Source organism: Hermetia illucens, chromosome 1 (assembly GCF_905115235.1).
Source record: "Hermetia illucens chromosome 1, iHerIll2.2.curated.20191125, whole genome shotgun sequence".
In the NCBI taxonomy this organism is placed as follows: domain Eukaryota; kingdom Metazoa; phylum Arthropoda; class Insecta; order Diptera; family Stratiomyidae; genus Hermetia; species Hermetia illucens.
In genome coordinates this window covers 173896734-173921727 of record NC_051849.1, presented here as the reverse complement: position 1 = coordinate 173921727, position 24994 = coordinate 173896734, and the positions used below count along the sequence as shown (strand labels likewise).

The 24994-nt window shown below is 43.1% G+C and overlaps 3 protein-coding genes across 4 annotated transcripts in view; 2 read left to right on the top strand and 1 right to left on the bottom strand.

The window, feature by feature from the left end:
• Positions 1-6012: 6012 nt before the first annotated feature.
• LOC119646334 (cytochrome P450 6A1-like) lies at positions 6013-7705 on the top strand. Its single transcript, XM_038046760.1, has 2 exons — positions 6013-7135; positions 7196-7705. The coding sequence occupies exons 1-2, from the start codon at positions 6049-6051 to the stop codon at positions 7609-7611; spliced, it is 1503 nt and encodes a 500-aa protein (XP_037902688.1). The 5' UTR covers positions 6013-6048; the 3' UTR covers positions 7612-7705.
• An 11210-nt stretch (positions 7706-18915) lies between these two features.
• On the top strand, positions 18916-20585 carry LOC119661489 (cytochrome P450 6A1-like). The gene is made up of 2 exons (XM_038070854.1): positions 18916-20036; positions 20096-20585. Exons 1-2 carry the CDS (start codon positions 18950-18952, stop codon positions 20524-20526), a joined length of 1518 nt encoding a protein of 505 aa, XP_037926782.1. The 5' UTR covers positions 18916-18949; the 3' UTR covers positions 20527-20585.
• Positions 20586-24467: 3882 nt separating this feature from the next.
• Positions 24468-24994, bottom strand: part of LOC119646752 (probable cytochrome P450 6a14) — a 92475-nt gene continuing 91948 nt past the window's right edge. For both annotated transcript variants that reach the window (XM_038047332.1, XM_038047331.1), the window contains exon 2: positions 24468-24980. In XM_038047332.1, the coding sequence (XP_037903260.1) occupies positions 24565-24980 (416 nt within the window). In that variant the 3' untranslated portion in view covers positions 24468-24564. The remainder of the gene's footprint in view (positions 24981-24994) is intronic.

Here is a 24994-nt window from a genome sequence, read left to right as displayed (position 1 = left end):
TTTTTTTCAAATTTTTCGGTTGGGTAGTTTCTGAGAACGGCCCCCGTAAAGGAATGGTCACTTTCAACCCCCCGCCCTCCCCACGGTTTCAACAAATGTCAAAACTAAGACCGTCATCGAAAAGTACTAACCGAGACCTTTAATTTGATACCCCACATGACTATATTTGATGAAAAAAAAATTTACACTCCCCTTTTGCATGTATGGGGACCCCCCTTAAATTTATCATTAAAGGATGTAACTCACTGTATGCGTGAGCGTTCACAGTTCCCAGCTTTCCACCAAATTTGGTGCCAATCGCTACAACCGTCTCCGAGAAAACTGCGTGTGACGGACAGACAGACAGACAGACAGACAGACAGACAGACAGACAGACCTGTGAGGAGTGGCCAGATCTCCCATCAGGCGCGACCCCAGGTGGCGGATAGGGGCATACCTATTGATGTGTAAATATGTGTTCATGCACTTTTCTTTTCTGACTGTGCATGGGCTAGTGTTTGCTCATCTCTGGTGCGTGGACCAAAATGGCTATGGGAAGGACACCCAGAAAATAAAACCAACATGGACGAATTGAGAAGGAGTAAAGTTACGGTGCAGGGGCTCGGAACCCCAGTACCGGCGGCTTTTGGGAGTGAGCAAGCGGGCTCCCGGCCGTCGATATCCCTCGACCGCAGTGCCTCGGTGGTGGACAACTTGGCCACCGTTGCATCTAATACTACAAGTGTTTTAGATTTGGAGAAGGAGGTGTTCAAACGAAGCACGACTCTGCCAAGAACACCAATTGCAAAGGCAAAGAATGATGGACTAAAAGGAGATAGCTGGCCAAAAAAGGCGATTTCGACACCCATCGGATCTGATCAAGAGGTACTCCAGCAGCACCAAATAGATCCATTCAGGAGAAGCTCATCAATTTTACGATCTCCTCCAATATCAAAGCCGGCGAAAGAGAAAGCTCATGGGAGCTCAGCAATTGAAAAATGTGAAGGAGCCAGTAAAAGGAGTAGTCTGGCCAGGACTCACCGAGAACAGAGCCCTGACCCAGAAGAACTACCTTTTATGCAGCTTGGGACTAAAATAGTTGAGCTGTCCGAATTCATCAAGGACAAGCACAACGTACACCAAGCCATCAAGAACATGGTGAGAGCCATCAGGGTGCTTTACAGTAGGTCCCAGGAAGAAGTAACAAAGCCTAAAGAAAAGCCGGACATTCCAGCCTCAACAGTGTCACAGGCGACCCAAGTGACACCAAAGCAGAAGGTCACCGATCCTCGATCAAGTAAGCGAGTGCGAGACAAAGAGGGCGAAGCTTTGGTGAATCAACAGGCACCAAAAAGGAAGAAAGGAGTCTCGACTAGTCCAACAAACGGAACTAAAAGTTCAGAAGGGCCCAAAGTGCCCAAAGTAGGAACGTCGGCTAGCGAAGCGAAACCGAGAGAAAATAAGAGCGGTGGTTGGACTAAGGTCGTGAACAAGAAAAGAGACAAGAAACCAAAGATGCGAATTCGCCCGGAGGCAATTGTAATCTCCAGCAAAGGACATCTAACGTATGCGGAGATACTAAAGAAGGTGAAATCTGACCCCGACCTAAAAGACCTAGGCGGAAATGTCAGCAAAATCCGGAGGACCCAGAAAGGGGATCTCATGTTTGAACTGAAAAAATCCAGCGTGGGGAAAACTGACGGCTTTCGTAACCAAGTTTTAAACTCACTTGGGGAAAATGTCGCGGTTCGTTCCCAAAAACATGAGATCTATATCCAGTGCAAGGATCTCGATGAGGTAACATCCAGAGAAGAGATCTGCACTGCCTTGAAGGAACAACTCAAGTTGGAGGAATTTGGGGAAGCATCTATCGTGAGCCTTAGAAAAGCTTATGGCGGTACTCAAACGGCCACACTGCGACTGCCAGTAGAGTCAGCGCAGAAGTTGTTGGCCGTGGGGAAGGTTCGGATTGGATGGGTTGTTTGCCGACTAAGGGAACAGATCTCTTTAAAAAGGTGCTTCAAATGCCTAATGTTTGGACACTTCGCGAAGGCATGCACTACCGGCATCGATCGGTCCGATCGATGTCGACGGTGTGGGGAAAAAGGACATATTGCCAAGGAGTGCAATAGAGACCCCAAATGCATTCTGTGCGAAGAAAAGGAGGGAAGGGATAACCGGCATATTGCCGGAAGTGGTAAATGCCCAGAATTTAGGAAGGCGTTAACTGCAGTGAAAAAATGAGGTTAATACAAATAAACCTAAATCATTGCAGGGTCGCACAAGATTTGCTTGCGCAGACCACTTACGAATCCGCGATGGAGGTTGCTATCATTAGTGAACCGTACAGAAATCTTGACGGTGGTGTATGGGTCACAGATGCGAGTGGTGGAGCGGCGATATGGGCGTGCGGTCGTCAAGCCATACAATATAGTATGCGTCAGGCGGCTAGTGGCTTTGTGTGGGCGAAAATAAGCGGTATATTCGTATACAGCTGCTACGCTCCACCGAGCCTCACACTTCCTGAGTTTGAAGAATTGTTAGATGATCTTGTCCATGACGCAAGGGGACGAGGTCCAAAGGTGATAGCCGGTGACTTTAATGCGTGGGCTATCGAGTGGGGCAGCAAAGAGACTAACGCAAGGGGGCGGTGCTTATTAGAAGCATTTGCCCAGTTAGATGTAGTTCTGGCCAACGAAGGCAATGTAAATACTTATCGGAAGGGGGGAACTGGTTCAATTGTAGATCTGACTTTTGTCAGCCCTGCGCTGGCACGTGGCATGTCCTGGCAAGTTAGCGAGGACTTCACGTACAGCGACCACCAGGCGATCACCTTTGAACTAAGGACCGAGCCACAAGGCAGGAGACCCGCACCCCGGGAGCCGAAATCCAGAGGAACACCAGGATGGTCTGCAAAAGCGATGGATGAGCCAACATTCATGGAAGTGTGGCTAGACCTGCCTAGCAAAGCCGGCACGTCCACGGATAGAGCTCTCCATGTTACACAAAGCGTCTCCAAGGCATGTGACGCGTCGATGCCTAGGAGATGCTCATTCTACACTAGAAGACCCAATTATTGGTGGAATAGTGAACTTGCCAGTCTTCGATCGATTTGCCACAGAGCCAGACGAACGGCTCAGAGGGCAATAGGTAGGATCGATCAAAGGCAAAAGGAGTATGCCTATAGGGAAGCCCGCAAGAACCTCAAGCTCGCCATCCAGCGGAGTAAGAAGAAATGTTTCAAGGAGCTCTGTTTAGAAGCGGACATAAATCCGTGGGGTAGCGCCTATAAAATCGTGACAGGGCGATTCAGAGGCCGATCATCACCGCAGATCACGTGCCCTATGCTCTTGTTGAAAATAATCCAGGGGTTATTTCCCCAGCAAGAGCGGGGTACTAACACTTTCCAGCGTCCCCTGAATGTGACGCCGTTTCCACCAGTCACCAGGGACGAGCTGCTGGAGATCTGCAGTCGAATAGGCGACAGCAAAGCCCCGGGTCTGGACGGCATACCGAATAAGGCGCTCAAACTTGCCGTCAAGTGTAGACCGGATATGTTCGCGGAGCTGTTTGAAGCGTGCATGTCCGAGGGTATCTTTCCAGCGACGTGGAAGCGGCAGAAGCTGGTGTTGCTGCCTAAGGCTGGCAAACCGCCAGGGGAACCGTCCTCCTATAGACCCATATGTCTTCTAGACACTATGGGGAAAATGTTGGAGCGGGTTATTTATAATAGACTACTCCTAGTCGTCGAGAGCCAAGGCGGCCTTTCAGATAGGCAGTATGGGTTCCGCAAAGCCAGATCAACCATTGATGCCATCAAAATGGTTACTGGCTTGGCCGAAAATGCAATTCACGGAAGGGGTTCTACCAGCAAATATTGTGTGGTGGTCACCCTGGATGTGAGGAATGCTTTTAACTCGGCCAATTGGAACCTTATACGAAAGTCTCTGGCGACGATTGGCGTTCCCACCTACCTTGCCACTATCATAGATAGCTATTTGCACGAGCGAACATTGTGGTATAATACCGATGATGGACCCAAGGAGTACATTGTCTCCGCGGGTGTCCCACAGGGCTCTGTACTGGGCCCACTACTGTGGAACATCATGTACAATGATGTGCTTAACCTTCCGGTTCCGGAGGAGGCCACGGTGGTGGGTTACGCCGATGACATAGCACTGGTTGTGGTCGCAAAGCATCTCGAGGATGCTGAGTTGTACTCAAGCGAAGCAATCAGTGCTGTTAAGGCTTGGCTGGAAAGTGCTGGACTGGCACTCGCGGAGGAAAAGACGGAAGCGGTCCTCATCACTAAGCGCCGCAAAAGAAATTACGCCTGCGTCAGAATCGGGGATCGTATCATCACTTCCAAGCCGGCCATCAAATACTTGGGGGTGATGATAGACGGAAAACTCAATTTTAAGCAGCACATAGAGCATACTTGTAAAAAAGCATCCACCACGAGTATGGCTCTCGCAAGGATGATGCCGAACGTAGGAGGACCGCGGCATACTTGCAGGCTGCTCATAGCCAAGGTGGTGAGTTCTATCATGCTGTACGCAGTCCCAGTTTGGGGAAACGCGCTGCAGGTTTTAGGAAATGCATATAAACTGAGTAGGGTTTACAGAAGAACAGCCTTAAGGGTGTGTTCTGCCTTCAGGACCGTCTCAGACGATGCAGCGTTCATCATCTCGGGAATGATGCCAATTGACATCCTGGCAACCGAAATGATGAACATTTATAACACCAGGTCCATCTCTCCCTTATCGCAGGTGAAAAAATCCGAAAGAGAGAGATCCATAAGCAGGTGGCAACAGCGATGGAACCAGTCAGAAAAAGGTCGGTGGACTTACAGGTTGATCCCTTCCATCAGGGAGTGGCTGGAGAGAAAGCATGGGGAGATCAATTATAATCTCACCCAGTTTCTCACCGGCCATGGAGGATACCGTCAATACCTGTACAGGTTTAAATTGGACACCTCGCCTAATTGTCCAAACTGCGACGGGGTCCCGGAAGACCCAGCGCACGTATTCTTCCAATGTCCTAGGTTCGTGGAAGAAAGGAGGAACCTAGAGGAAACTCTAGGTGAAGTGCTATCACCGGAAAATTTTGTCCGGAGAATGGTAGCTTGCCAGGAAGACTGGGATGCGATCAATTTCATGATCGCAGTGATCCAGGGGAAACTGCGAAAAGCAGAAGAAGTAAGGAAGGCGCGGTTACGGACCCCGCGGGAAGACGGAAGGAGACCTAGCTAAAGTAAGCTAACTCCGCCCCGTGATGTAATACCTAAAGGTGGTTCCACGGGGTAGGGGGGGAGTCGGGGGTGGTTTTAGTGGGTAAAAATCCCACACGCTGGTGTGTCCAGACCAGTGTCTTTTGAAGATTTCCACCTCCTCAAAAAAAAAAAAAAAAAAAAAAAAAAAAAAAAAAAAAAAAAAAAAAAAAAAAAAGACAGACAGACAGACGGACAGACAGACAGACAGACAGACAGACAGACAGACAGACAGTAAACCGATTTTAATAAGGTTTTGTGTTTACACAAAACCTTAAAAAGATGAAGAATCACCACAAATCTATCCGGTGATATGAAAAATTAAAAAGTGAGGAACGGCGCATATATAAATATGTAGACTGCAACTGTGATGGCACGGTTAGATGGGTGATCTGATGACACTGTTTATCCATTAAGTGGTCAAGTCGTCAAATAAATCTGATTTTTACACGACATTGATGTTAATGTATAGGTAGTGCCATATTTATGTACACATGGTAGTACATATCTTGCCACCAACGAACATATTATGGCCTAATGCGGGAACATAAGTTTATCATCGCATCAGATTAATGACACATACCTGTTTGCCACACTTTATAAGTTACATAATATTTCAGATTACCAAAAAATCAGCCAATGACTCAGGGAAAACCACTACATACATAGCGGAGGAAAATATAAAAAATTAATGATAGCTTAGTTTAGAACATTCGTTGGAGTTCGACTCTAGTTAGTTTGGAAGATAGCTTTGTCCGAGTTGGGTCGCTAGATTAAACCGTAAATTCTATAATACCAAAATGGATTTGTCCATTTTTTTGTGGTTAGTGGTTGGTGTGATATCGACAATTTTTCTCTTCTTTAAAAGAAAATATTCATACTGGAAAGATCGTGGAATAGAATATGTGGAACCCTCGTTTCCTTTGGGAAACTTGTCATTCGGCAACAAACACATTGCTGAATTCATTCAAAATATTTACAAATATAAAGAGAAAAGCTCACTGATTGGAGCTTATATTATCTGGAAGCCAATCGCAGTACCAACGGACCTGGATCTCATTCAGAAAATTTTAGTGAAAGACTTCAATAGTTTCCATGCTCGTGGGATGTATGTCAATGAAGAGGACGACCCACTATCCGCCCATATGTTTTCTTTAGATGGCGAGAAGTGGAAATCCATACGATCCAAATTATCACCAACTTTCACATCCGGGAAAATGAAGTTCATGCTGCCGACTGTTGTAGATGTGGCAGAACAATTTAATGAAACCCTGTCAGACATTTTAAAGACAGAATCCGTGTTGGAAATGAAGGACCTTTTGGCCAGATTCACAACCGACGTCATTGGATCTTGCGCTTTTGGTGTCGATTGCAATTGTTTAAAGGATCCCAATGCTAGCTTCCGCTACTATGGCAGGAAATTTTCCGATGAGCCTAATTTAACCCCATTTATGCACCTTTTAGTTATTCAGTATCCAGAGCTAGCACGAAAGCTTCATGTTCGGGTTACCGAAAAACAAGTGGAAACATTTTTTATCGAAAGCGTACGAAAAACAATTGAGTACCGCGAAAAAAATAACGTTAGGCGTAATGATTTCATGGATCTACTAATTCAGATGAATAGAGAAGAGGATAAGAATGATGAGGAGTCCACGAAGCTGGGGAAGCTTAGCTTAAACCAACTAGCGGCTCAAGCCTTCTTATTTTTCATTGCTGGCTTTGAAACATCATCCACCACTATGATGTATTCTTTGTACGAATTAGCCTTGAACCCTGATATCCAAGAGAAGGCAAGGCAGGAGATAAATGCTATTTTAGCCAATCATGATGGCAAGCTGTCGTACGAGGCTATGCAAGAAATGACATACCTTGAGCAAATAATAAACGGTAAGAACACCTTTTATCATTTTTACTATCAATGATTTAGTTTCTTCTTAAATATTTCAGAGGTGTTGAGGAAATACCCCCCCGTCATAAGCCTGATAAGAAAAGCTGCTCGTGATTACCAACTTCCTAATTCAAAAACGATAATGGAAAAAGGAACCGAGATATTCATTCCTGCGTACGCTATACATCATGACCCAGATATATATCCGAACCCTGAAGTGTTTGATCCGGAACGCTTTGTAGCGGAGGAAGTAAAACGCCGTCATCCCATGTCATTTTTGCCTTTCGGTGATGGACCCAGGAACTGTGTTGGATTACGTTTCGGCAAAATGCAGACAAAAGTTGGTTTGATAGTTTTATTAAAAAACTATAAGTTCGCACCCTGCTCCAAAACATCTATTCCATTGACCTTTGATCCTGCAAAGGGGGTATTAACTCCAAAGGGAGGAATGTTTCTGGGTGTTCAAAAGATTTGAATTGTAGATGATGTCTTGTCCTTTATGTTCTGTTCATAAATTATATTAGGCACACTTTAAATCTAATAAGTGAATAAAAGTAAGTGTTTTCAGAAAATTCAAAATCAGAGATAATTAGATGATAAATTAAAGTATCATGTGTTCTGAAATATTTCGTATTAAAGCTTCATAAGACCTAACACAGTACTCTGAAGCCTGAACCAAGCGGCTCTGCTCTCTAATGGTATAAATCGCTTCCATATCAACTGGTGTTTTGCATACAATAGTTTAGAATCTCTTCCTTTGATTGACATATCCAAATCTTTTTATATCTCTCCAATTGTTGTGCAATAAGTTCTAGCTTCCAAGTGGAGATGGTGTATTGGGGATCCAAGCTTTTTAGCTGGACGAAGTCAGTCTTGATTACCGCGGATTCGAGTATCAGTGCATGAAAGACGTACATCATTGGGTTTTGATTCTATCCCGCGCCCGAGACGGAGAAGAAAAACGATTCTCATCTGAAACTCGGTCCTGCATGTTCTTTTGGCTACTTCTTCACGGGTAGCTCCTTTTCCTGTCCTGGCAGAAGAGGAGAGGAGTTTGTGTTGGGAGAGAAGCTATGGCCTCTGAGCACTCACACCGTGGTGGCCATTGAACTCGATTCCCCTGTCCAACGAAAAATCAGGGATTCGTTCCGGTATCACAGGATTTCCATTGCAACTGAACTGGCTTCCACTTCGTCATTGCAGGAGCGGAAACGTATCATCGTGAAGAATTCCTGTTCGGAATTATGAATTGTGAGTGAATTATGAGCCTGTCAGAATGCCTTCGATACTCTTGTATGTTCTCACGCTTTTCGAAACGATAAACTTTGCGGTATCATGTTTGGTTCTGACAGGAAGAATTTGGTATATCTAACAGCATTTAGACTCTGCCATCTGTCATTATGGGATGCTTGTTCCCAGTTTTTGAAGACAGCCTAAACCAATACTACTGATACCCCAATTGCTGGTTCCGGTCTTGCCATAAGGAAGATTGAACCCTCTTTTGCTAAAGCATCCCGGATTTTATTTCTCCGAACACCACGGTGGCCAGGTACCCAGAGTAGTTCCAACGTATCGAATTTAGAGATAGAGCTCAGACGGTTTCTGAATTCCTGACCGATTTTCGAGGTGATCAAAGGACTACTCAATGCCCCCAATGTAGCCTGGCTACCACTGCACATTGCGATGCGACTGCCCTTCAACTGCTTGTTCTGTTTTCGAGCCCTTAGTGTAGAAGACTGCTATATATCCCTTCAGGCATTCCTCGAGGACTTCCAAGTTTTTTATACATTTCAGGGAAACGTCATGTCTTTTACCAAGAAGATGTATGGGGAACCGAGAATCAGAAGGCATTGTAAGAACAGGAACTCTCATTAATTCTCCCAATCCTGCGTGCCCCCACGTCCGTTGTTTCCCTATAGATCTAATCAGATCATTCTATGAGCTGCTCTCATTGCAGTGTTTGAATAAATATATCAAGGGGTTGCGAATTGAGTAATGCATTTAGAGCCACACAATTCTTTGCTGTGCGGTTAGTTTACGACGAAAATGCTTTAGTCCCACCTTAACCCACCGCACTACGGATGCATTAGCGAACACTCGCCTAATGATAGTAAAGTATATCCACATTATCACATGCGGCCTGCCAAGACAATGGTCCGTCTGCGTTCTTCATAGGCTGTGAGAGCTCATTTCAATTTTACAACTACATTTTTGTTACAAAGAAGCTTTTTACCCAGAGTAACTCCCCGATGTTTCACTTCTTTGGAGAGGGGAGGAGAGGGGCGTACCCTACGTTTGCAAACGAAATATCTTCTCTTCTCTTCGATTGCATTTGCTTAGCACAGTTCGCTGTGTGGACCAAAGCTGATTTAATGCTCATCAGTGAGCAATACCGAAACCAGGATCCAGTTTCGTGGCACCTAACATATCAGGTGCCGCTGCATCTAGGCTCGGAACGGCACCCTCCTTAGGGTTCATACCTAAGGTCGAGAGGATGGCTTTGTCTGGACTTGGTGTTCAGGAAAAACGTTTTTCAGTGTCTATCCTACGCCGAATGAGACGACACCGGGCTTTCGACGCAGGCTTGATGCCTTGGAGGACGCTATCTTAGCCACGGATGGGCGGACCCTGGTCCGGTGTGACTTCAATGCCAAGGCACTTGAATGGGGCATGCCTCACTCAGATTCCAAAAGGGAAAGGAATTCTGAAAATGGCGTCGAAAACAGGACTGATACTTCTAAACACCGGATCCACGCCAACGTTCCAGCGCCCAGGCCATAATGACGGAGTAAAAATCAACCAAAAGGAGACTCGGCAGCATAATAAACAAGAGCAAAGCTCGCGGAATGGGGACCCGTGGGAATTCGATTGCAAATTGGTAATCCGAAAAATTGGGGCTCTGCGAAAACCCTGTCCACTAAAGGCTGAGCAGATGACGAACACTATTTTCTGCGCACTTCGTGCGAGATGATGACGTCGGCGCGGAGGACTGTCCACTTTTCTCCATAAAAGAGTTGGAACAGGCAGTCCTCTCTATGAAAAGTAAAAAGGCGCCAGGATCCGATGGTTTTCCAGCATAGGTATACAAATTGGTATTTCAACACCAGCCAGACCTACTGCTCGGCGTATTCAACGCTTGTATGAAAGAGGGCATTTTTTCTGCTCATTGGAAGGTGACGGGGCTTGTGCTGATCAGCAAATGGAAAGGCGACTCAGAGTTGCGTCCTCATACATTGCTGGAAAAGTGTTCGAAAAGCTCATCAGAAGTAGACTCGCTGAAGCGATACACAGTTCGACGAGCGGAGGCACATAGCCGCCGAACTCATCGAGTAGTGCTCCTCGTAACGTTTGATGTCAGAAACGCTTTTAATTCCGTAAGATGGAAAGATATATTACACATACGAGACAATACTAGACCAGTAGCAAACTACAAATTTATTTTATAGTGTATATATATTTCGGGAGCAACTTACCCCCTTCATCAGTTCAAAGCTTTGTACTGATGAAGGGTAAGTTGCTCCCGAATACACTGTAAAATAAAATTGTAGATTGGAGTAAGCCACTGGCCTATAAATTTTAAACTTAACTACAAATAGAAGACAATATCTAACTTCTTATCTCTTACGCATATTGAGGGACTATCTGAGGAATCGCTACCTGCTCTATGAAACGCTTGGGGGTCAGAGGAGGATGGAGGTTATGTCGGAGGTAGGACAGGGATCCTGGGCCGGACTTTTGGAATACTACCTATGATAGTCGCGCCTGGTCGGTTATGCAGATGATGTCGCGGCGCTTGTTATTGAATGCACTGTTGAACAAGCACTGGAAAAAATCGAAGTAGTCATCCTGACTAAGAAGAAAATTCTGACCCTGCGTCCCATATCGTTCGGCGAGTCGATAATCGAGTCCAAATCAGCAGTAAAGTACCTTGGGCTGAATCTTGACTCAACGATGAGCTTTTTTGAGCAAATCATAGCAGCAGTGAACAAGGCTGCGGATAGAGTTTCGACGTTAAGTTGGTTAATGGCAAATGTTGGGGGTCCTGCATCTAGCAAGCGACGTCTCCTGATGAGTTCAACGCAGTCTGTCCTGCAGAGGTATGGGCTCTCGGCTCTCGGCAAGGAGGTATATCGTAAGAGTCTCGCGTAAATACAGTAAATACAAATACATACCGCACTGTTTCTTAACCGACCCATCGGCCTTCTTGCTAAAGAGCGGCAAGGCATATACAAGTGCAAAGAAGAAGAGCCAAGGGAAGTGGTTGCCCGTGAAGAACCGCAACGCACCCTAGACGAGTGGCAACGCTCTTCGCTGAAATCTTTCGCTAGAATATTTTGGATAAGATCAATCTTCATCGGTACTGCCACTAGTTTTGTGACTAAATAGGTGCCGATTAGTGAGCTTTTCTGTTTAAATTTTAAAACATCAACGAAATACTGCGTGAAGTGTATCTTGATGAATGGAATGCTTCCTAGTGGTAAGGAACTTTTCAAATACTCTACTCCGTGATTTTTCCAAAATGGATGACTCCCTTTGATGATTAAATAGATAAATGTTATTAAAACAATCACCATTGAAAACGCAATAGATAAACAATCCATTGTCTACTTTAGACGCTTATTAAAGTTTGAACACGAGTCAAGTGTCGCTCCCACTAGCAATATGTAAGCTCGGTGCTGAGAACATAATCTTAATAATTGGAGATTAAAAGTGAACAAGCGCAAGGTAGGCTACCTTGAGTTACTTATACTCTTTTGGAGAGGCATGTTTTGAACTTTGCGCTGGCTCTCTTGGTTAGGGTTTTGTATTAGGGCCTCTGTGCAATTTATTTTTGAGTCTTAAGAGGAACTCCACAAATTTTTTCATAAGGTTTTGGTGAAGGAAAGTAGTCAATAAATAGTAAAACAGTGGTCCAAAAGAGGCATAATGAGTAGAAAAGAAAAAAAAATGGAAAACTTTGAGAGTGACAATCACCAGGAAAACGAAATGGCAAACGGTATATGTGCACTTAGATTGACGATTTTAAAAAGTGGAAAAAATTGGAAAATATAGAAGAACTTTTCAAATAACTTTAAAAGTCAAAATCTTCGTTATTACATTTACGGACTTTTGTAAACTTAGTTAATGACTTGATTTGGAGTTTAGATACCAAAAAGTATTGTGTACATAGTGTTAAAAAAAATTGATAAATTTGCAGCAAAACACAAAAATCTTTCAAAGCTGATCCTGATAGCTCCGCAGAATTCGCCCAGAGGAGCACAATTAGGAAATTTGACTTAAAACTAGAAACCAAAAGAGTTGAAAAAAAACTTGAGGAAATTGACGGAAAATGTAAAAATCGATCGAAAGAATAAAAACGGCAAAGTATATATGTAGGTAGGAGGGTGGGCTCTCAATATATGTGAAAGGAGGGTGTACATTTTTTTTCACAAAATATGGCCGTGTAGGGTCTCAAATAAAAGGGCTCCGTTAGTACCTTTCGAAACAGATGATAGTGGCTGAAACATATAGCAGTACGGCTTAAAATGTGGTACCCAAATAGTGTAACAGGTCCTGTTCTTAGAACCTTTCCAATCGAAAAATGTGAAAAAAAATCACAATGATGCATCCATATGAAATTTAAGCCTCAAAACACATTCCATTCCAATATCTGCTTAAATAGAGTTAATAGTTGCATATTACCATATTGAAATTTTGCCCGAAATGCAGTATTAGTTCATTGTAGAAGTACAAAATGGTATGGTTGCAGCTAATAATATTATGCATAATTTTGGGAAGTTTGAAAAAAATCCAACTATTATTAACAAAAGTTATAAAGGGCCACAGTTGTATATTTCACGTGAATTTATCGCATTCTAAGAACACATATGAACGGCAGAGTTGAAGTTTGGAAGTACATATGCATATCAAGGAATATTTTGAATTGGAGGTATATACGAATGGGAAAACCTGAATAGGTAATTTCATACAGAAGGCGAACAAAAACTCTCCATTCCCGAAGCGTGCAGCCTCCGTTATTTCGAATTGTTTGTATTTTCACTTTGACTCTTCTTGCCTTGCCTTGGTTAAAATATCAGACTCATCAGCATAGTCTAGTTTTTTAAGAAAATATTTGTAATAACGTAACTGAATTGGCAATAGCCAAACGACCTTTCGGAATGATCGCAGATGACCAATGGGGAGACCTATCCCAAAAACTTTAAAATTTGGCAACATATGTAGACCGGAAACACTTAAGCTCCACTGAAGTGTCCTGTCGACAGACGCTTGTTTGTCTCTTTGTTAAACAGGCTCGGGAACGCTGGCACGGTTAGACGATAGGAAAGGAGGGGGAAGTCCTCAAATCAACGATTTTAAGTCAACTTCATGCTGATATAATTTAGTAAACATGAAAATTCATCAGAAACATGGGAGAAGCATCTACAAGGCAAATATAGAAAAAAAATTGTGGAAAATCGATATAAAACAGAGTCTCATTTGCGATACTTGTTAGATTGTTCTAGAATTGAAACAATTAGCTTCTACTTTTTAGAAATAACTTCTAATTAGCATATACCTAGGTACGTATTTCCGGAGTTAGCGTTTGGTTATAGAATAGTTATTAAACATTACTTAAAATAAAAAGAAAGGAAATCATATAAGAAACAGAAAGGAAAAAATAAGTAAATTGTATGCACAACATGAAACTAAGTAGAAGAAAATATAGGTATACAGAAAGTGAAGTAGCGGTATAGGTGCAGGGCGAAACGTGGATTGGTACCCACGATGGAGCATGAAACCTGGGAAATGCCTCCTGAGCCAACAGCTCCACCACCAAACCCTACCTTTACCTCTACGTGGTGATCACTGGGAGTTCTTTCTTCATGAAAAACTGCTGACGGAGAAGATGAAGGCGAGTCTCCCGCGCCTAAAAAACGGGACAAATTGTACCAGTTGGTCCTCCAGGTTGGGGGTTGGGTAGGACTGACAACCCTTTATGGAAAACAACTTGTTACGAAGCCCTAAGAGGAGTCTTGGAAGGGATGGATTTCAAAACGGCGAACCCGGCAACGACAACGGATTAACAATTTGCACATTTTCTCATTGAACGTGCGCTCCCTGTACAGTGTTCCATGTGTTCGGAGTAGGTTTCTTTGTCAGCCAAAAAATGAAACTTACTGTTATCCGCTTTGAAAATATACTCTGCGTTTGCGAGGCAAATTTAGAGATATAAGCCGTTCACGCTCATACAGAGGAGACTGCAGAGTCGGAGAAGGACACCTCCTACGAGGCAGTTGAGCGGACCCTCGAAGTCTGTCCCAAGTATGATATCAAAATCATACTTGAAGATTTCAACACTCAGGTAGGGAGAGAGCCCGTATTCAGGCGATACATATTGGGGGATCAATATTCACTCGGATTACTACCACGTTGGTATAGTGCTCCAGACGTGTGCGAAATGGATGCAACAATAACCGCAGTCAATAGATGTCCTGAAGTTGAAGCATCAACAAATGATCTTCACAACCACCTGAAGAACGTTATCGTTGATACGGCGAAAAACATACTTTGCCCAGCCACAAGAAAAGTCGAAGTGGCTGGTGTGACGATGTGACGAATGTAATCTAGCAACGGACCGAAAAATGCTTCATACCGAGTAATGTTGCATTCTCAAAGAATGTCGGCATGCGCGGAGACCTATCAAGAACTCCATCGAATGGAGAGCCGACTTCACAAACGGAAAAGGAAGCCTGGAAGAACCAACAGGTCTATGAACATGAAAAGTATATGGAGCAACCGCGCCAGGCGCGCATGTTTTACCTACAAGTCAACAGGATGAAGACTTATACACCTCGATGCTCATCCTGCCGAGATAAAAAAGGAAATCTGTTTTCCGACAGAATGGGTATATTGGAGCGATGGGTTGAGTATTTTGATAAACTGCTCAACAATCAAAATATCGGCAATTTGGAGGTCCTGCCAACTAAAGACGGCGGACAAATGCTGCCACCACCAAGCATGCTGGAAACAGTCCGTGCAATCCGTCGGCTTAAAAACCATAAGTCCCCAGTCGCCGATGGAATTATAGTTAAAATCGTTAAGCATGGAGACGGCCAACTACACCAAGTGGTTCATCAACTGATACTCAAGATGTGGGACAGCATAAAAAGGGGGATATCATGCAGTGTAGCAATTATAGAGGCATCATGTTGCTGAGTACCATCTATAAGATATTCTCCGCTATCTTGCTAGGCCGGAGAGCTGCATATACCCAGAACATCATCTACCCATACCAAATAACCTTCACTTTAGACAAGCCAGTGACATATCAGACTTTCTCTCGGTCGGATAGCCCCATACGCCCTGAACATCATTTGCCGCCATACCGTACCATATCAAAAAGACTTCATTCCAGGCAAACCAACAACAGATCAGATTTTCTTTCTGCGGCAAGCCATGGAACATGGACATCACTTGCACCATCTTTTTATCGACTTTAACCTTTAGTCAGGATGAGACTGTACACAGCCATGAGAAAATTCGTTATCCCGACGAAGTTAATAAGATTGACTAGGGTGACCCTGACCAATGTGCGACCCAGCAAATGCATCTATTGTCGCTAAAACTAAAATGATCGTATTGAGTCATAAATCTCGTAGAAATGCTGGGGCATTCACCTTAGTAAACCCGGCAGGACAGGCGCCGGTCCCGTCGAAACGTGGGCAAGGGTTCTTGGCGCATGGACGGCATCAAGATGTGAGTAAATTAGTTCAAGCAAATTAAATACCTGCTTGCATGCTAAACGTTGGCCCCTTACTGGAAATACCGAGGAACGCGGCAGAGCCCTTCGGAAAAGGCGTATTGATATCTGCGTGAAATCTGGTGGTCTGGTGCCAAAAGCTGCGACATAGAACGCGAAGGCGGTAAAAGTTGCTATAAACTTCTCGCTTTTTGGTAGCCCACACACTCAATACGGTGTTGGCATTGTCATCTCAAAGAATTTTGATTTTGATGACAGGCTGATAAAGTTCACCATTACATCTGCTGATCGCACTATTCGCTTCTTCATCACGTACGCTCCCCAAACAGATCGACTTTACGTCGAGACGGATGCCTTCTGGCAACTTCTTGATGCAAGAGCCTATAACGTATCCCCTGATGACCATTTCATCATTGCAGACGACCTTAATGGTCATGTCTGTGAAAAGACCGAAAGGAACAGGTAACATGGGGCAAGTGGATTGGAGTGTGTAATGAGAGTAGCGTCGATTTGCCGATACCCATGACTTTAAACTTGTGAATACATGGTTCATAAAACAATTGTCTCATCTTCCTATATTTCATAGTAGGAACAGTAAAACGCAAATCGACTATGATTTGACAAGGTGTTGACATTTTACCACCGTCACTGACTGCAAAGCCATTCCCTATGAGGTGATCACACCTAAACTTCGCCTGTTGCTTGCTGTCTCGCAAATCAAGCTACCAATAAAACAGCGTGAGGAACGCACTTGCCGGGTGTACATTAAATGGTAGCGATTTCGTGAAAAGAAACAAGAAATGATCTCATCAACGCGATTACCAACCGTTACGAATGTGCAAAAATTGTCGAATCAAGTTAAAGACACAATCCACAAAGCGGTGTATGCAACACTCGGGATCATCAAGTCAGTTATGTAGCTCAACAACCGAGATACTTGGCTTTGGAATGACAATGTTGAAATACACCGCAGGTTTCTCAACGTTAATACGTTGGCCAACTGGCCAATTTATAAGAACGTCAGGCATGTCAAAACTAATATCATTTCGGACAAGTACCAACCGAAACCTTTCATTTGATACCCCACACAACTATATCTAGTGAAAAAAATGTTAAATCCCCCATTTGTATATCCGAAGGTATGCACCATGGAAGCGGCAGAAGCTGGTGCTGGTGCCTAGACTGGTAAACCTCAAGGGGAACCGCCCTCCTATAAACCCACTTGTCTTCTAGACGCTTTGGGGATTTGGAGCGGGTGATTTATAATAGATTACTTCCAGTCGTCGAAAGCCAAAGCCACCAAAGTGGTTACTGGCTTGGCCGAAAATACAATTCACGGAAGGGGTTGTACCAACAAATATTGTGTGATGGTGACCCTCGATGTGAGGAATGCATTCAACTGGGACGCTCTGGTATAATACCGATGGTTGACCCAAGGACTACATTGTTTCTGCGGGTGTCCCAGAGGGTTTTGTACTGGGTCCACTACTGTGGAACATAGTGTATAATGATGTACTTAACCTTCCGGTTCCGGAGGAGATCACGGTGGTGGGTTGCGCCGACGATATAGCACCGGTTGTGGTCGCATAGCATCTCGAAGGTGCTGAGTTGTACTTATGCGAAACAATCAGTGTTGTTAAGGTTAGGTTAGAGAGTGCTGGACTGGCACTCGCGGAGGAAAAGACGGAAGCGGTCGTCATTACCAAGCGCCTGCATTAGAATCACTTCCAAGCCGGCCATGATTGGGGGGTGATGAAAAACGGAAAACTCAATTTTACGCAGCACATAGAGCGTTCTCGTGAGAAAGCATACACCACGGCTCTGGCAAGGATATTGCCGAACTTAGTTGAGAGTGGTGAGTTCTATCTTATTGTATGCAGTCGCAGTTTGGGGAAAAGCGCTGCATGTTTTAGGCAATTCACATAAACTGAGTACTGAACTCGTTTCCCGTTGTTCATTACATGTCTGGAGGATTACCACGATTTTCTTCATGCCTTTGTTCTGTTCCTCTACTGCTTCTGGAAAGCATACTAGCCTTGGGTCTTGTCGTGCTTCATTTTCTTCTTGCTGTCTGGTAAATTCTTCCAGTTAATTTCTAGATTCATCTTGTCGCTTTCTAGATACTTCTTGTTGCTTTCTAGTCAATTCTTCAATAAATGTTGCCTGCTTTTCGTCTTGTCGTGTTGTCATCTCTTCCATAAATTCTGCCTATCTTTCTTCTTGTTACTTTCTAGATTCATCCTTCATTCTATATATAGGTTGCATTAGAGCTGCTATTGTTTACTTTGGACGTGCCAGCTGCTTCCTCGCGCCCTTCAATAGACAGTGTAGGCTAACACCGGAATTCACGTTCCTCGACACTAATACCTCGCGGCTCCAAAACTTCGCGTAGTCTCCTCTATAATTCTGCTTGAGTTGTCGTCGTAGGAGATTGGATTTCCGGCCCTTTTATACCCCGCGCAAAATTCAGAAAGGCATGCACACACTTTATTAGGAAACCACTTTACGCCTTTGACAAGATCTCCTTACTAGCATTAGAGTCATCTGTTAACAATTATCCTAACTAAATATTCGCCCTACTGTTATACAACTTTGGTGTCTTGGCTAATTGTCATTACTACGATTTAAATTGACGTCACACGTATTTCCCCAAAGTGGTTTTCGTCACAATATCTTTTTCGGTTTCCGAATTTTAAACTGGTTTTTCAATGAGTTTGTCAATTACCTTCCTATGGTTATTTAGGCTTTTGGGATGAGTTTCCCTTTCTGTGTGATCTTTTCATATTTTTGAATGATCTTACCATAAATATTTACATAGGAGTGAGATATTTAATGGGCTGTTAACACAAAACCTTATCATTATATTTAGTTGTGAAGTATTTCAGCAGAGACTATCTGTCTACCACTATCAACTGGGACTTCTCTCTCTCATTTAGACAAAATCAATTAATGCATCACATAAGTAAATAAATGATAGGACACTTTAAAACCATGAGCAAGCACCGACTTTCGTTAGTACGAAAGATACCTTAGCTCAGTCTGCATCCCTAATCAAACTGTAGATTCTGCCAAAATGGATCTGTTAATTCTATTGTGGTTGGTGATTAGTGTGATATCGACTGTTATTCTCTTCTTTAAAAAGAAATATTCATATTGGAAAGAACGTGGAATAGAATATGTGGAGCCCTCATTTCCTTTGGGAAACTTGTCATTTGGCGGAAATCAGCTACTTGATTTCATTCAGAATATGTACAACCATAAGCAAAGGGGTCCACTTATTGGAGCGTATATTATCTGGAATCCAGTCGCGGTACCCACCGATCTGGATCTTATTCAGAAAATTTTAGTGAAGGATTTTAATAGTTTCCATGCACGTGGGATGTATGTCAATGCAGAGGACGATCCCTTGTCCGCCAATATGTTTTCTTTGGATGGCGAGAAGTGGAAATTCATACGATCCAAATTATCGCCAACTTTCACATCCGGAAAAATGAAATTCATGCTCCCAACAGTTGTGGATGTAGCGGAACGATTCAATGAAATTCTTGGAGACATTGTGAAGACGCAATCAGTGTTAGAAATTAAAGACCTTTTGGCCAGATTCACCACCGACGTTATTGGATCTTGTGCTTTTGGTGTTGAATGCAATAGTCTAAAGGATCCCAATGCCATTTTTCGTTACTATGGGAAGAAGGTTATAGATGAGCCTCATTCTAGCCCACTTATGCAGATTTTAGCAGCGCACTATCCAGATTTAGCGCGAAAATTTCACGTTCGGATTACAGCAAAGGATGTGGAACAATTTTTTATTGAAACGGTACGAAAAACAGTTGAATATCGTGAGAGAAATAATATTCGACGCAATGATTTCTTGGATTTATTAATTCAAATGAATAAAGATGAAGATAAGAATGATGGACATTCTAAGAAGCTAGAGAAGCTTAGTTTAAATGTCCTGGCCGCACAAGCCTTTTTATTCTTTCTCGCTGGCTTCGAAACTTCATCCACTACCATGATGTATTCTTTATATGAATTAGCCTTGAATTCTGATATTCAAAATAAGGCAAGACGAGAGATAAACGCTGTTTTAGCGAATCATGATGGCAAATTGTCGTACGAAGCAATGCAAGAAATGATATATATTGAACAAATAATAAACGGTAAGCAAAATTTTGAAATTTCTGTTAATATCATAATAACGCTAAAAATAATATTTCAGAGGCGCTGCGAAAATATCCACCTGTCACATTCCTGATAAGGAAGACTGCCCGTGATTATCAACTACCTCATTCGAAAGCAGTGATCGAAAAAGGAACGGAGATATTTATTCCTGCATATGGAGTACATCATGACCCTGAAATATACCCAAATCCTGAAATATTTGATCCTGAGCGATTCTCAGCGGATGAAGTGAAACGCCGTCATCCAATGTCATTTCTAGCTTTCGGTGATGGACCCAGGAACTGTGTTGGATTACGTTTTGGAAAAATGCAAGCAAAAGTTGGTTTGATAGCTTTGATAAAAAATTATCAGTTTGCACCTTGCTCCAAAACTTCTATTCGCCTAACTTTTGATCCTCTGAAGGCAGCATTAACCCCAAAAGGGGGAATGTTTTTAGACGTTCAAAAAGTTGACAGGAAAATTATATAATATGTATTGTGGAAAACAGTTTGTGCTTTATGATCTATATCTTATAAAGAAGAAAGTAAATACGCTTCGATTATATAAAAACATGTTTTCCTGAAAATCCTGTCTTTTAAATTCTCAAGCTGGGATAGGAGGAGTTCAGTCAATTGACTTCTATCAATGAATGATGGTTGCCCATGATCCTAAAGGGACTGTTCTCAGAATAGTATATTGCCTAGCATCAAGGAGGTGACTCATGGAAAGCACTTCCATGGGCTGCAAGCAACCCTCCTAGTTTCTCTCGCCGCCTGCAGAGTTCCGGCAGTACTGCGCTTTCAGACCTGCTGATCTGAAACCTATTGGGGAAACGCCTACCAGTTACTCTTCAGCCGACTATGGCAATCATAGATGGACAGCCACTACAAACTGCAGTCGACTTTGCTGTAAAGATCTGCACCGCACATCCTTTTTCAACAACCAGCAAGGAAGGAATGTGAAACATACAAACTTCTTCGATTTTAGCAGCGGAAACACACCTACCTTAGTAAGTTGAATAAGAGAACTCATAGAGCTTCAAACTGAGATGCGCGCAGTTAGCAGACTTAGTCCGTAAATTGATTAAGATGGAAATGACAGCGTTTTTAGTACCAATCGCGTACAGAATCCAGGTTTAAAAGCCTCTGCGAACATAGCGTATGTTGTGGGGATGGTGAATGTCTATCGGGATCATTCTGGCAATAACACACGCTGCCTCGTCTGATATTGTTCTCAAGGCGCTGCACACCGTTCGCGCCACTAAGCGGTAAGTCATATTCACTCTCCTACGGTTACTCTCACACGCTAATGCTTCCTTCCAAACTGTTGCCGCGTATAATAGTGTGGAGCGAACCACTCCGGCCATAAGTAGTCTGCGGCTGTACCTTGGACCTCCAATGTTAGGCATCATCCGCGCTAATGATACGCTGGTATTTGCCGCTTTCTCACAGGCATAGTCCAGGTGTCCCCTGAAATTGATTTTAGGGTCAATCATCACCCCTAGGTATTTGATAACCGGTTTCGAAGTGATGACGTGACCACCAACGCGAATATTAACCGTATTCCTCTTCCTACGATTGGTAATCAAGACCGCCTCCGTCTTTTGTTCCGCAAGGTCAAGCTGAACCATCTCCAGCCACGCTTTTATGGCGCTAATGGTTTCATTAGCGTACATTTCAATGTCTTCAGGTTCTTTCGCGACGACAACCACAGCTAGATCATCTGCGAAACCGATTATCGTGGCCTCCTTTGGCACGGGAAGGACAAGGACCCCATTGTACATGACGTTCCATAGGAGAGGACCCCACACTGAGCCCTGTGGTACTCCTGCGGTGACGGTGTACTGCTTGGATCCCTCATCCATGTCGTACCACAGTGTCCTCTCCGAAAGGTAACTGTTGAGGAGCTTAGTCAAGTAACTAGGGACACCCGTTTTAGCCAGTGAACTTTTTATCCACTCCCAGCTTGAGGAATTGAACGCATTTTTAATGTCCAACGTCACTACGGCACAGCATTTTTTAGACGACATCGCGTCTCGAGCCAGCTTCGAAACAACGTCTACGGCGTCGATCGTTGAGTGGGTTTGACGAAATCCAAATTGTCGCTCCGATAGTCCATTCTTATATTCGATGATAGGGAGTAGTCTGTTGTAGATGACCCTTTCGAGCATCTTTCCTGCCGTGTCGATAAGGCAAATCGGTCGGTATGATGATGGGCGTCCTGGGTGTTTATTCGGCTTCGGGAGCAAAACTAGTTTTTGTCTCTTCCACCGGTCGGGGAAAACTCCTTCTATCATGGATGTTTCAAACACGCTGATAAACCAGTCGGGTCTGGTCTTAACAGCGAGTTTAAGGGCTCTATTCGGAACAGCATCCAGACCGGGTGCTTTGTTATCACCAATTCTCCGTCGGTCATACGCATTTTTCTCGAAGACGGTTATAGCGATTGGCACGAAATTTGGTAGAAAGGTGGGAACTGTGAACGCTCACGCATACAGTGAATTACATCCTTTTACGTCGAATTTAAGGCAGGGTCCCCATACATGCAAAAGGGGTGTGTAAAATTTTTTTTCATCAAATATAGTCATGTGGGATATCAAATTAAAGGTCTCGATTAGTACTTTTTAAGGCCGATCTTAGTTTTGGCATTCGTTGGAAGGGTGGGGAGCGCGGGGGGTTGAAAGTGATCGCTTCTTTACGGGGGCCATTCTCAGAAACTACCAAACCGAAAATCTGAAAAAAATCAGGAGGCTGCCACTCTATGGTGCCTGGGCTCCGAAATACCTTCCATGCCGATATCTGTTTAAATAAAGTTAATAATAGTATATTACTGCATTTTTTGTAATTGGTTAGAAACCCCCCTTAAGTTCATCCTAGTACCATGAAATTTTGCAGTAATATAGGCTATAATATAGAGCATAATCCTACCTAGTTTGGTGGAAATCGCACTATTATTAACAAAGTTATAATGCCTCAAATTTGTTGCTTCTTTGAAAATTGAAGACTATGAATGTCAATATCACCCGAAAGTGGATACTCTCACATAATATAACATATGGATATATTACGTGCTACGTACTAAGAAATACACAAAACCTTTCGTACCTGAAGCGTCCAGCTTCCGGTTTTCCGACTTGTTTTTAAGGTTTTGTGTAAACACAAAGCCTTATTAAAATCGGTTTACTGTCTGTCTGTCTGTCCGTCTGTCTGTCTGTCTGTCTGTCAGTCTGTCTGTCTGTCCGTCACACGAATTTTTCTCGGAGACGGTTATAGCGATTGCCACCAAATTTAGTAGAAAGGTGGGAACTGTGAACGCTCATGCATATAATGAGTTACATCCTTTTACGACGAATTTAAGGGGGGGTCCCCATACATGCAAAAGAAGGGTGTAAATTTTTTTTTCATGAAATATAGTCATGTGGGATATCAAATTAAAGCTCTCGGTTAGTACTTTTTGAAGCCGGTCTTAATTTTGACTTTTGTTGAAAAGGTGGGGATTGCGGGGGGTTGAAAGTGGTCATTTTTTTAACGAACCCATTCTCAGGAACTACCAAACCGAAAAATCTGAAAAAAATCAGGGGGCTGCCACTATATGGTGCCTAGGCTCCGAAATACCCTCCATACCGATACCTGTTCAAATAAAGTTAATAATAGTATATTACTATAATTTTTAGTAATTGACAGGAAAACCCCCCTTAAATTCACCCTAGAATCACAGCAACGTAGGCTACAGTATAGCGCATGATCCCGCCAAATTTGGTGAAAATCCCACTATTACTAACAAAGATATACTAGGTCAAAGCTGTCGCTCCTCTCCAAGTTCAAGACTATGAATGTCAATATCATTTGAAAGTGGCTATTTTCACATAATATATGCATATTTTACGTGCTACATCTCTTTATAAAAGAAGTACACAAAACCTTTCATACCTGAAGCGTTTAGCTTCCGGTTTCCCCACTTGTTTGATATTTTGTGATTGTGACACTTTACTTCTAAGTGAGCGAAAAATTTTCTCACTTTCATTATTTGCAATTTACGATGCCGAGGAGAAGGCGACCTAACTTAGGTCGTCGTAGTCAATCAAATGTGCGAAGAGCTACCTCACGTCCTAACCGCACTGATGACCAGAGAGAGACAGATCAAGAAAATAGTCGTATTGCTATGTCAGAATTGCGTTATTGAGTGGGTGATAAAATAAGTAGATAGGCTTAGAATGCAACGAGTTCGTGCACATCAAACACAACAACAGCAATCACGACATAATGAAATTGATCGAATCCGGAGGCTTCACAATATGCTTTTTTATTAAATACGGATTCGTTTTGTTTGTTTTAAAATTATTTTATACAAAAGTTTAGAACTTTTATTTATCGATTGAGGCAGTACGAAGTGTGTCGGGTCAGCTAGTCACAAATAAAAAAAGCAAAAAGTAAAGAAAACTAATTGGATTTATTCGAATCAAACGAAACACCATCCCAAACAAAATAAAACCTTTCTCCAGAAATTTGTGTAGATAATAAGACAATTTTAAATTTTCTCGATTGCAAGATGCATTCCTCCTTTTGGAGTGAGTATTGCCATATTTCGGTCAAACATCAATGGGACTGCAGTTTTGGGTGATGGTCTAAATCGGTAATTATTTAATAAAGTAATTAAACCAATCCTTGTTTGCATGCGTCCAAAACGCAGTCCTACACAATTCCTAGGACCGTCACCGAATCCTAAGAACGACATTGGGTGCCGATTTCTTATCTGCTCTGGCGTGAAGCGATCCGGGTCGAAAACTTCGGGGTTTGGATATATTTCGGGATCATGGTGGATACAATAAACAGGCATCATTATTTCCATCCCTTTTTCAATAATTGTTTTTGTGTTGGGTATCTGATAATCTCTCGCAGCTTTTCTATTGAGAAATACCACCGGTGGATATTTGCGAAGAGCCTCTGTGTAAGGAAAA